This window comes from Bufo bufo, chromosome 2 (assembly GCF_905171765.1).
Source record: "Bufo bufo chromosome 2, aBufBuf1.1, whole genome shotgun sequence".
Classification (NCBI taxonomy): Eukaryota; Metazoa; Chordata; class Amphibia; order Anura; family Bufonidae; genus Bufo; species Bufo bufo.
Window position 1 is genome coordinate 825,713,203 of NC_053390.1, and position 13,194 is coordinate 825,726,396.

Sequence of the window (13,194 nt, forward strand, 5' to 3'; positions counted from 1 at the left end):
ATTTTTATTCCCCCCCAGAATGAAAGATCCCAGCAGGAAGAACAACGTCTTTGCTCAATTCCGAAAGAATGAAAGAGACAAGCAGAAGCTTATAGAAACCGTGGCCAAGCAGCTTCGGGGCCTGATCATCAGCCACCATTCATGAAGCTGTGACACCACGACGAACATGGGAGCGTGCAACACCTTATACACTGAACCAAACTGGAGCTCAGCGCTCCTGGCCTCACGTCTAGTATACGGCTCCTCTGCTGCCCTCTCCTAAATCGCAATGCTGGGCCAAGATTAAACAAGGGGATCTAGAATTTTATAATGCTTTTGGCAGGCGCTGGTGGCTGTTCTTTACTATTGCACTGATATTCTAGGTTTGACATGTACAGTGTTAGGAAATGTCAATTTTACATGTTTTTAGTACACATGACACTGATACAGAACTTCTTATAGATAAATGGAATTGGGGAATGTAACCGATGCCCTCTGACCTGTAGATGACACACTAATCCACACTTATAGACTAAGAATTTTCAGGAGAAACATGGCGAGAGGACTCATTACTGGAAATGCTGACCTAATCCTACCACCATGAGGGAAGAATTAATGCTACTCGCGACTCTTCTCTTATCTACTCTTTCTGTGTTCTACTAGTGACAGACCTGATGTCTGGTGAAACCTTCCCTACTACATGCTGTGTGTTAATTCTAGTTCCGTTCTTGACTGATTAGAAGAGAACATCTGTGCAGTCCATGATTTTTTTTATCTATGACAAAGGAACCACAGTATTCAACATTTTTTCAAATGTTCGTTGGGCATCTCTCGGTCTCGAAATCCTTACCTCTGCTCTTTTTAGGAAGCACAACTGTTTTCATAAATGCCCATGAAATCACTAATGATTGACTGAGACTTTGGAAAGGGAGCAGCCATGATAGATTGTAGAAAGCTCTGGCCTTTACCCAAGGCGGTTCGGAGTGTTTTTATGTTCATTGTGCCTTTGCTTTCAGTATAAAAAAAAACTCGAAGAGCCCAACTTGTTTTATGTTATGACATGATTTGGAATAGTGGGAAACGTCTTCTGCCACATTTGTATCCAACGATTCCGATAAGAGTCTTTGTTGAGGCAATGCAGGCTAGATGTCCCCAAACATAATGTATGATGGCAAAAATTCTTTATGGGGGACATACTAGGATCTTTGATACCGACCTGGATGCACCATGACCAGCCATTTCTCGGGTGACAAATGATTATTGGGCGTTTCAGTTCTTCTACAGTTTGTGTCGAGTCTCTTAATTTCTTCCTACTGTTGGCTGTCTCTTCAGTCTTCCATGTTGCTGGCAATGTTCAACTCATTGGACCTCCTCATGTTATTTCCTTTTTATGCCTGACCTCATGACACAAGAAGGGACATGCTTTAGTGTCAGGATACAGTTTCAGTCTGTAAGATGCTTTCTAATATTGTTTAGGGATGAGAGGACCTGGTCAAGGCTTTTTGCAAATATCTTCCTACCCCCAATTAGGATACACTGGAAGAACAGATTCAAGGATTTTTTTTTTTTTTATGGATTCAAGGGAATAATCTACAAGTTGGGCCACTTTGTATTCTATGGGATCTTGAGAATACATTTGTGCTCAGTTTCCTTCATTTCTCCGGGGATAAGTCTACAATAAAAGGGTCCTTTCCCTTGTGTAATGTCTCCATCACTGGTCCTTTATGGAGGCCTTCTACTCCCGCTAATGTTAACTGGACTGGTCATTGGAGTATTATCTTTTGTGGTCAGGTCACGATCTGTAAGACCCTAGTGTGATCTTCCTCATTTCACCAGTTCTATCCCTATGGAGGTTCCTACATCGAAGCCACAGAATAAGCATACGTTGGCACCATCCTGAAAACTATCTCTGTATTATGATGCTTAGTGTTCGATGTGTAGGTAGGATGCACAATGTGTCTTAATAGTTAATGGCGTATTGTTTACGGAATGTTTTTTTTTCTTTACTCCAGACCATAAAAAAAAAGGTGCCGTAACTGCATCAGATCCCTGAGACAAAATTGGGGTTCTCTTCCTTTATGCAATTTTTTTTCCAAATTCTGGTTTGATTTGTAGTAAGTGATGGAGAAATTACCCTCCCCCCGATATGTATTGCTTCTCTGTGTTCTGCTCAATGATAATACTTCCTTAGCTGAAAATGTATGCCATGTGGGGCACTCTGCCTAACCGCTACAGTCCCCTGTATATAGGGTTGGCAGACAGCATGTCACTAGTAACCAGTCCTTCTCAGATTAACTATGGCATGGAAAGAAAAGTGTGGTCCCTGCAAAGGTTTGTAGTGCCAGAAGTAGGATCTCTATCTGAAGTGTCAGCACAGCAATAAAACTTCTGTACACACTGGTCCGATGCAATAATCAACGTTTATTTTTCGAATTTCTTCATAAATAGTCTGTCCATAGAAAGGCTATACTTCAGCATTCAATGTAAATAAAACCTAAAGTTTAAGGCGTATTCCGGTTAGAGAAAGTTATCCCCTATACACAGGATAGGGGATAACCATTAGATCAGTGGTTCTACTGCTGGGACCCTCAGCGTTCACGAGAACAGGGGCCTGTACCACATGGACCCCCTCTGAAATACACGGAGCGGCTTCTCGGAAGTGTCCACCGTCTTTCCATTTATTTCTACAGGAACACCTGTAGACAGCCGAGCTTTTCACTCAGCTATGTCCGGCGCTCCCATAGCAATGAATGGACCAGTGGCGCACATTTACGACCAGCCACTCCATCCATTTCAGGAAGGGAAAGGGGGATACGGGACCTCCATTCTTGTGAACGGTGGCGGTCCTAGCAGTAGGACCCTCACTGAACTAATGGTTGTCCCCTATACTGTGTCTAGTCAATAACGTTCTCATACCAGAATAGTCCTTTAATCTTCTGTTTCAATCATTCATTCATTCATTCATTCGTGGATCAACGGGAAATCCAGAGTCAAGATATGGTCAATTAATAATAGTTGCACTTGGAATCACAGTCTGGTATCTTGTGACAACAGGTTCTGTTCAGGGGAAGTGCCCACCATCAATGCTCCAAGGGCCAACTTAAAGCCCCTTTCTTGATAGTATGGAGTATAGCTATCAGAAGTTACACGTAGTCTTCAGATAGCTGTATCAGATCGGTGCCCCTTATTAAGTAGGTTGAGAGGCTGTTATGCTTGTATAGGTAAAGAACCATGAATAGGATTCCCGCTGTATGATCAGGATTACATATAGTGACCCTGAACGGAGAGCAGCAGAGCTCAGCAGTGTTCTCGCTCTTACAACCTTATTATTCAGATTTTTGTCAACATGCGTACAGTATCCTATGTATATGTTTTACTATAGGACACCAAGAAACTGTACAAGAATAGATTGTATTGTCCATATACATATTTCTGAAGGTCACATCTATATCTCGCGTCCTATATCTGCCTAGCAGGGTGTGTATTATTGCTGAGGAAACGTATATATACAGTGCCAAACCAGCTTTCAATATCGATGCACAGGTTATGCCAAGATATGTTGTGAAACTTTGCACAGATATTAGTTTACTTATGTACTGGTCTATAGTGGTAATCACACCTAGAGCTGCAATCAAAATTCAGCTTCCTTCAAGTTAAAAATCTGTCCGCACTGTGCTAGTGACTGGAGTAAACATTATGGTGCAGATTTACTAATCCTAGATGTGGCTTATTATCGGGAATCAACATGGCCCTTATAAAGGTGCAGCCAATCACCCAACTAATGAGCAGGACGGTGGTTTATTGAGTGATCAAATCTAAAATTGTCAGTTGGCAGCACATTGACTTGTGTAAATAGTGATCTGCTGCTGAAAATACCCAAAGTGAATGGGGACGAACAATTGTAATAACCTTCATTTATTCTCTGACTTTGCATCAAGCCTTGGTAATGGCATTTTAAACAAACTTCTATTGGTATCTGTTTATTGCCACCGCCATGTAAGAGGACCCTTAGACAGGCTAAAGATGCATTCTGGATGATGAGTTTGGAGCATGTCTGGACAAATCAGAACTGTTCACCAACTATTGGTCGACTTGGGGAAAGAGAAAAGAGGAGGTGGTACCAGTGTCAAATACATTTGGCACAAACAGGTGGTAGTGTAGTCGGTATATCTGGCAAACAGAAATTGTATTATAGTCCCATATATCTGGCACACAGAGGTTGTACCATAGTCCGTTACGTCTGGCAGAAAGAGGTGGTACCATAGTCAATTACATCTGGCACAGAAGAGGTACCTTTTGTCCTATAAATCTGGCAGAAACATATGGTACCTTTAGTCAATTACATCTGGCACAGAAGAGGTACCTTTTGTCCTATAAATCTGGCAGAAACATATGGTACCATAGTCAATTACATCTGGCACAGAAGAGGTACCTTTTGTCCTATAAATCTGGCAGAAACATATGGTACCTTAGTCAATTACATCTGGCACAGAAGAGGTACCTTTTGTCCTATAAATCTGGCAGAAACATATGGTACCTTAGTCAATTACATCTGGCACAGAAGAGGTACCTTTTGTCCTATAAATCTGGCAGAAACATATGTTACCATAGTCCATTACATCTGGCACAGAAGAGGTACCTTTTGTCCTATAAATCTGGCAGAAACATATGGTACCATAGTCAATTACATCTGGCACAGAAGTGGTAGAGTAGTCCTGTATATCTGGCACACACAGAGGTGGTACCATAATCCCATATATCTGGCACACAGAGGTGGTATTGTAATCTTATTTATCTGCACAAAGAGGTCATACTGTATTCCCTTATATCTGGCAAAAAGAAGTTGAGCCATAGTCCATTACATGTGGCAGAGATGGTACCGTAGTCCCATACATCTGGCACTGGTAGTCAGCTGATGATTGGATGACTCAAGGAGAACAATTCTTACTGCTGTAATTATCCAGTCGGGTAGCTTCAGATAACGGTCAGTGTCAAACACTCGTGCCAATGTAGAGGCGTAGCTGGTTGTCCACCGCAGCATACTAAGAAGAATGCACAAGTAGTTTGGTGTGTGCCTTCAGTGATGGTGCTACATCATGTGAAACTCTAAAATGCTCCAAAAACATCATTCATATAGGATGAGACTTTTCAGTAACATTGGGTTATCATTTGAGATGGGACGATCACCGCTCCTAAGAGGCTGCAGTGTACATACCAGTCTCATTCATCTCACTGGGAACAGAAATTGGAAATATGAAAACTCATCATCAAGTTAAAGGGTCTTGGCATTCTTGCAATCAGTGGTGTCTCGAGTCATGGACCTCCTGAAATACTAGTGTAGAAAACTAGGAAATTATGGCAGAATTGGTTGACTGCACAGGTTGTCTTAGAAAAAAAAACTTAAAGTTGCCTTTTTCATGCACCTTCACACAATGAAGGCAGCCATAAGAGTGACTGTAAAGTGAGCTTTGTAACATGGCAACCCCCCAACTACTACAGCACTGACATCAACTACTTGACAACAGAGAAACCAGGATGACAAAGGGAAAATTGTATTGGTTAGCAAATGGGATTGGTCAGGGATATAGGGGGATTCGAATCCCATTTGCAATAGTGCACTTTTAACTCCTTTTCTTGCCAGGGAGTCTTTATCCTTCAACAATTTTTTTTAAGGTGGAGGCTATGAGGATCTGGTCGGAGCCTCCCCAGGTTTTATGGTTTTTCAATAGACTTGAGAAGTAACACCCCAGAGGTAGACAGGTATTTACACCTGTGGAATATCAACCATGAGTTACCGGGTGTCACATTTAGACTTTTTGTTGACTGGAAATGTTATAAATTGCTTTCACACCCCTTGTACTATATTGTCTTACTTACAGAGCCAGAATAAAAACTAACTAAATCCACCATGTTGTCTTTTTCTTCCATTCTGCTCCTTAAATGGGCCTACCACCAGGTGTTTAGTCTGAGACATCTGTACAACATCCTATCGAGGCCACCTTATACTTTTATATGACCAACAAAGTTCCAAACAAATCCATGGTATGGCACAACTGTGGCCGAAATCCAGGTATCAGCCTTCTGTAGAACCTCTTGTAAACTACACATGACATGAACATACTCTTTTATTTTTTTATAGCGTTTATTTAACACTTTTGCATTAAGTACAACAATCCCAAAGGGAAAAGGAACAATTCACATAGACACATTCCCCAACATAAGCGATTCCGGTAATGATCAAGTGTACATGTACTTCCTGACAGCAGAAGAGATAAAGAATACCTTTAGTGACTGGTGATCTGTCGCCACATGACTGACACCGGAGCCCACTCATTCACACGCTTGGGCAGTTCAGTCCCCACTCCTAACACTCCCTCATGTCGTGCCCTCAGCCTGCACCCATAGGCCCCAAATTTTGTCAAATCGATCCGGTACCCCCCTTGCTGCATATGTCAGCTTGTACATCTGAAGGTCTTTATTTATAAGCTGTGACCACTGGTCCACAGCTGGGCATTTAGGTGGTTTCCAGTTCAGAAGGATGTTCTTCCTCCCATAGAACGTCAATAGTCGAAGCAGTTTTCTACCATATTTAGTCGGAGTAGCTTCGGAGACCAGTCCCAACAAACATACCATAGGATCACAAATCCCTGGGAGCCCCAACTTCGCGTTGATGAAACTACATATCCCCTTCCAATATACTTGTAATACCGGGCACAGCCAAACCATGTGGAAAAAGGAGCCCCTAGCCTCCCCACACCTCCCACAAGCCGGATCCGGTATTTGCCGCATGTAATAAAGATGCAACGGAGTCAAATATACGCTATGCACCGATTTGGCTTGAATTAGCTGATCGTGGGTGCTTATAACAGACGTCCTCCACCCCGAGCGCCACTCCTCCAGATGAGTCATCCATCTCAGGGATATCCGCCGACCATCTAATGAAGGATCGCCGAATAGGAGACTCCTGCATCTTTACAATTTCTACATAAAAGAAAGAGATTGGTTTATACGGATGCACCCTCCTGGCTACCGATTCCAAAGGGCCACAATCCAAGTTCAATGACAAGGATTTGAACTGCGTTTCACAAGCATGTCTCAGCTGGAGGTAGCGGTAAAAGCTCGCCCGGGGCAGCAGGAAGTCAGTCCGCAAGCTCTCAAAGGAGCGAAAAAAACCCTCATGATACAGTTGTGTCAGATACTTAATCCCTTTTCGGGGCCAAAACTCGAAGTCTGAAAGGTTCAAGAGTTCGGGAAGCCGTGTTTTGCGCCACAGAGGGGTGTATGGCGACAAGGGTCCCCCCGTAGGCTCTTCTATATGTCTCCACAAACCGTACCCATGCCTCAATCACCGTCACCATGGCTTCCGTATACCCAGAGCCCCCCCCCCCCCATAATGAACATACTCTTAATGACAGAGCGGCATATCTGTCAAGACATTTTTAAGCGTCCAACTCTAAATGCAAGAAGATGATCACTGTTGGCATAATCGCCACTCAGTATTCAAAAACATCATCCAGTGCAATGACCAAAGTAAGGTCATGTGGCCTTCACAACGAACCTGTGCTCTTCACACATCTTGCTTCTTTGTCACTGAACAGGACGTTGCTGTCTACTTAGAATTTCAAGACTCCTTGGATTAGGCAGGTTAGCTGAGAAATGTCAATGAGTTATTGTGGTTTGTCTAAGCACGAAGCATAAACCAATTTTTGGGGGGAATTTTTACATTGTGCCAGCAGTTTCTACAATGCGTTCCGTTATCAGCTGTGAACTGAACCTCAACAGAAAGTGGATCTTGCGTCAAGACTACCTGAAAATCCACAAGCCAATCTTCCAAACTGTATTTCAAAATGAAAATCTGCAGCAAAGTCTAATCTTTAATGCAATACATAGAAAAGAAATGATCACATTAGATGTAAAAATTTAGCCTTTTCCTTACCTTACAAAACTTTTGAGCACGGCTGTGTCACCATATCCAAAGATGGATGTACCGGCATTATGGAATTACCTGGAATTTTCTCTAAACTTTGCATTTACATGAAGTAACAGTATATTTTATAAGGAGAGTAAAAATTACTGCTACTCTTCATAAGAGGAAGCCTCTGCCACACACACTACTATTCTCTGTTGTATTGAGCACTGTGATGAGCGGTCAGACTTGCATGTTGGCCCGATAATGGATGGATCTGATAGTGCTGATCATTTACATATGCAGAGTATAGTGACTCTAGCAATCTGTATCGTACATACTTTCTGATATGGCCTTTTCAGTGACCATAGTCGCCATGTATAGTCAGGTTCAGAAAACATATTTGTGGCTGCTGTAAGATTGTAAGGTCAAGAGATGTCACATGAATCTTTCTACACTTTCTCAAACAGGGACGGTGGTCTGGTGGCACAAAATCAGCAGCCGCTAAGGAAAGTAGTGGCAGTGTTGGTAATATTCTTATTTTTGGGGTGAAGTTTTCTCAGTTTTAATGCTGTCTATATTATTATCTCTCTTTACGTAGGTGAGACCCCAAAGACCTTGTGTTGCAAATCAATAATGAGTTCTGTAACGCATCGTGTATACCCACTGCCTAGTGAACTGATTTGGCTTGCATCTGCTTCTGAGGATGTTGTTGGAGTTTCACCTTTCCACCCCCATACAGGGATTTGGACTTTGCTGTAGCGGCCACCAAGCTCCTACGTCTATAAGGAGTCTCTGTTCAGAGTCTGCTGACCTAGTCTAAAAAATCCCCCCAAATTTATTTTTCTAATAAGAATAAAAATAAGCATTTGACGCAACAGCAACCAGAGTGCAGTGGTCTTCTCTTTCATTGCATAAACTTTATATCCCACTGAGCACCACCCTCATCACAGAGGTGTGCCGTTCAACTCTCTCCTCACATTGGTCAAGAGACACCTTCGCTGTGTGGCGCTAAGAGGCAGCCAAGCGTGTGGTCAGAGAACAAGCGGAGAAGGGGACAGGCGAAGTTTGTGTAGTACAATAGGTCAAGAGAGGCAGCACAGAGTCAATCCAGTAAACAGGCAAAGGTCAGACATGGGATGACAGAACAATAGCGCACCTATATGGGCTATGAACCTTTAGCTCAGAAACCTTCCCATAAGTGAAGGCACACCATATATACCCCAGGGAATGATACTATTGGTTGGGGACAGATTAGCCAGTGCGCGCTGGCCCATTAAGAGCATCAGGAAGCAGATGGGAAGTGCTGCAAGTGTCCTGCAGCGTGGAGGAGTCAGTGGGGTATTCCGGCAACTACCGTCATCACAAGTTGTAACAAAAACCTGAATTCAAATGGGCGCTCTTCACATGAGGTGTCATACCCTTGAGTTTGCCCAGCTGATGATAGTAAACGATTTACTTTTGAAGTTCAGACATAACTGCCTCAGGCTGAGTATAAACTCAAAGTGAACAAACACTTTGACAGATGATGGTCTCCCCCCCCCCCCTCCTGAGATCTTGCATAGTGAGAATATTTCTGGCTAGGTTAAGACCTTTATCTAGCCTTCACGACAACGCCCATGTCTGCATGAAAACAAGAATTTGCCTAGTAGCTAGTGACTTTATCATGACATTGGTTTTTAGAGAAACATGAGCCAAGTGAAAAGCTTAACACTGGGTATATTCAAATTTGAGAAGTGATGGCACTTTCTTTGAATATCAGAGACTGGAATACCGCTATTTGTCGGAGTACATATGTCATAAGGTGCACTTTTTTAGGAGTAGCCAGGCTAACTTTAAGGGGCATTCCGGTAGGTACAAGTTCTTCAAGAATTGGGGATAACTTTTAGATCCTCCACCAATCACGAGAACGGGGCCTGCAGGGGGTATGGGGCCCCTGTTTTCGTGATTGGTGGTGGTTCCAGCGGTAGGTCCCCACAGATCTGAAAGTTTTCCCTTATCCTGGCTACTCCTTAAAAGTGCACCTGAACATACATTGTGGTGTTATAGATATCAAATGTTTTTCAGATTCAGTAGAGCTTCTCCCCTGACTGTGGCTGCCCATAAAATCATCAATGTCATATTCCCAAAACCCGAATGCAAAGTCTGTCTAAACAAAATCAAGGAAGCAGAACAATGTCACACACACAAATGAGGCCTCTAATAAGCTTATCCTGGCATCAGGGTTTCCTCAAAATCCCCTAGACCTTATGGAGCCATTCGAAAGGTCAGGCTCAGGATACCTAAACCTGCAGAAGGGGTCATGTATACAATCCCATACAGATGAAAATTCATCAAAGAAATACTGGATCTAGTCCATAACCTGTAGGTGTGCTGCTCATAAATACATAGGCCAATTACCGGCATCACCTGGGTTACCGTCACCTCAAACAGAGCTCTGAAAGATGATGAAATTAAGGATCTAATCATTCCTTCCTCTAACCCCTCCATGTTTGATATGCACGTGTGCGGAACATGACCGTTTAGATGAAGGTAGCATGAAGTTGCTATGATGTCCATATCTTAGTGAACAGATTTTGAGCCAAAACCTTTATGAAACTGACCTCATAAAATGTCATAAAAGTCCATTAGCATACACACTAGTCCCACCATGACATCAAAGGAAGGGTGGCTAGTGGTGGAATCTTCTATAGGATTTACAAGAACAACCAGTTGTAGTTTCACAGCAGCTGGAGTGCCCTGGTCTAAGGGCTCGTGCACAGGAACGTGTGTGTCCCGTGCCCATGATGCACGGGCATAAGCCTTGTGCCCGCCATTTGCAGATGTGGGCACACGGCCGATGCAGATGTAATCCGCAAGATTCAGTCTGTGCCACAATTTTTTTTTTGCAGTGCGGAGGTACGGACTGAAATCCCATGGAAGCGCTCTGTGCTGCTTCCGGCTCCGTACCTCCACTCCGCATCTTGTGGATTGCGGACCCATTCAAGTGAATGGGTCTGCATCCATGATACGAAGCACACGCAGCCAGTGCCCATATATTGCGGACCCGCTATTTGTGGGCCGCACACGTTCATGTGCATGAGCCCTAAGTCCTGATCCTGACATGCATTGTGTGAAATCCTAGAGAAGCGAATCCAAATTCCAACAATTTTCACACTTCAAGAACGTTTATCAGGGAAATTCATATAAGGATATCGATGTGTTGCTCCATGATTGCACATACTTTGAACATCTGGGACATGAAATTTCCAAATATGTTGGACATCTGTGCAGTACTCATGATTCTGCACCCATCTTTGAAGGTCCATTCCTTAATCTGAAGAACAATGCCATCATTCTGAGACTACAGCCATGGATAGATTTAGAAAATTTGCATTGAAAAGTTGGCTTTTCCAACCCAAAGCCTTTACATCAACACCTTCAACCACCTCCTGTAGTGAACTAGAAGATGTAAAAAAAAAAATCCATCCAAAATAGGCTTTTAAAAGTATTCTCCAAGGTTTTTCTTGACACATCATCATTTCTGAACTCTAGTTCCTCAAGTACCTTCGTGTCTTAAAAGGGTTGTCCCATGAAGAATATTGTTTATTTTATTACTGGCCATAATTGTACACATTATTTCTATTTACACCTATTAAAACTTACTGAAATAGTTACTATAGCGCCTCCTGGTGTTTCTGTTCTGCGGTCTTTGTGTTTCCAACCCACATAAATACACTGAGGTGGACACACATGTTCAGTCTTGTTTCTTTCGCTGCTATTTTGGGTATGTAACCCTTTTGCTATCTATAGCACTGTCCTTGCCCTTTATATAATAAACTGTACTGATTTACCGTTACACTGTTTAGTCAAGGAGGAATGAACTTAAGTTGCTCCTGAATCATATCACTTTGTCACACCTTTAGTAAACTCTACGCGTTTCGTTACTAAATATGGCATTGAGGAGTACCTGCAGGAAACTTAAGTCTTGAGGGATTAAAACGTGAGGTGCTCTCAGCTCTCCTCTTGACAACTCTAGCATAACAGTTTGCTTGGGAAAGCGCATAGTCATATTTTCATATAATTCACCCTCTTATAGCCAAGGTAATATGCAATCCTTCATGACTTTATACGCTTGCTGTATCTAGAATTTAAGTGTCCAGAATCTTAGCTTTCAAATACTACCAGGATCAAAGGTCATTTGTGCGGGATGCAAAGTTTTACTGCCTGTTTCTGTGTCATCGTAGGGGAGGGGGAGCTACATGCGAGAGCAGGAGGAAATAAAGCTTGTCACTGTTTGCTTCTATCATTTCTACCCTTTACTGCTTTCAGTAACCCCAGGAGTGGGTTCATACATGGACTTTTGTTACCACCCCTCCCTCACGCTAATGTGAGAAAATATGTGCTATCTGACTCATAGGGAGGAATATCAGATGAGCACTTGTACATTTAATCAACCCTTGTGCTTAACCGGGCCCTTCATTAAGTCCATGTTTCAAATGTTTACTTTCATCTGTATCACAGAGATTTTTTGTTTCTTCAGTTTCCATGAAGATTTTTACATATTGAAATTGGCATGTATGAGCTCTGCACAGCACGTGATTTTATTTTTAGATGTTTTTTGTTTTGTGCTCTTTTTGAATCAGACTTTTAGCCCAGAACATTTTATGCAATTTTTACAAAATGTAACATTTTTAATGCAATTTTTACAAAATGTAACATTTTTAATGCAAATTTGCATGAAGATGCCCATGAGCGTTAACTGCTGGGTGGCATTTTCACTAGTGTGACAGGTGTCTACCTAACATATTTATCCCTCAAACTTCAAATAACGTTTTTTTCATGGATTTATACCTAATATTTGCAATAAACTCATGCCTTCTTCTGTAGGATGCTGTATTTTGGAAGTGCGTGTGATCTGGACCATACTTTATGGAACATTTTCACTTTCTCTGGGTTAACTAGTTTTAACTATGGTTAGAGAAATGTAGTTTGAGCGCCACCGAGTCTTTTTACCCCAACTTAGCATTCAAGTCTGTGCTAGTCTCCCCTTTTGTTAAAAATTTAACACAGACTAGTTTTGATAGATTTGTGCTCATTGACAACCCCAAATGTATGTTTATGGCTGTTAAGTGGTGTTTTCCCAGAAATCAGTCCATTGTAACCAACTGAACATGTCATTACCCATCTCAGGCTGCTTTAGTAATCAGATTTTTCAAAATGTTAACTTAGGTGGAGAACTTCGTAAAGGTTCAAGTTGACATAAGATTGCTTTCTCGTCTTAGTATTTTAACTATGCGGTCTGTCTTTAATCCTAATTCCATCTGTAT

The 13,194-nt window shown here is 42.2% G+C and overlaps 1 protein-coding gene across 3 annotated transcripts in view; it reads left to right on the top strand.

Annotated features, from left to right (window-relative positions):
- Nucleotides 1-13,194, top strand: part of EXOC6B (exocyst complex component 6B) — a 177,035-nt gene that overhangs the window by 161,727 nt on the left and 2,114 nt on the right. For 2 of the 3 annotated variants that reach the window (XM_040419346.1, XM_040419347.1), the window contains one exon: nt 19-1,277. The exons of the other annotated variant lie outside the window; for it this stretch is intronic. In XM_040419346.1, coding sequence (XP_040275280.1) covers nt 19-145 — 127 coding nt within the window. In that variant the 3' untranslated portion in view covers nt 146-1,277. Of the gene's footprint in view, nt 1-18; nt 1,278-13,194 lie in introns of those variants that run through there. 3 annotated transcript variants of the gene reach the window in all.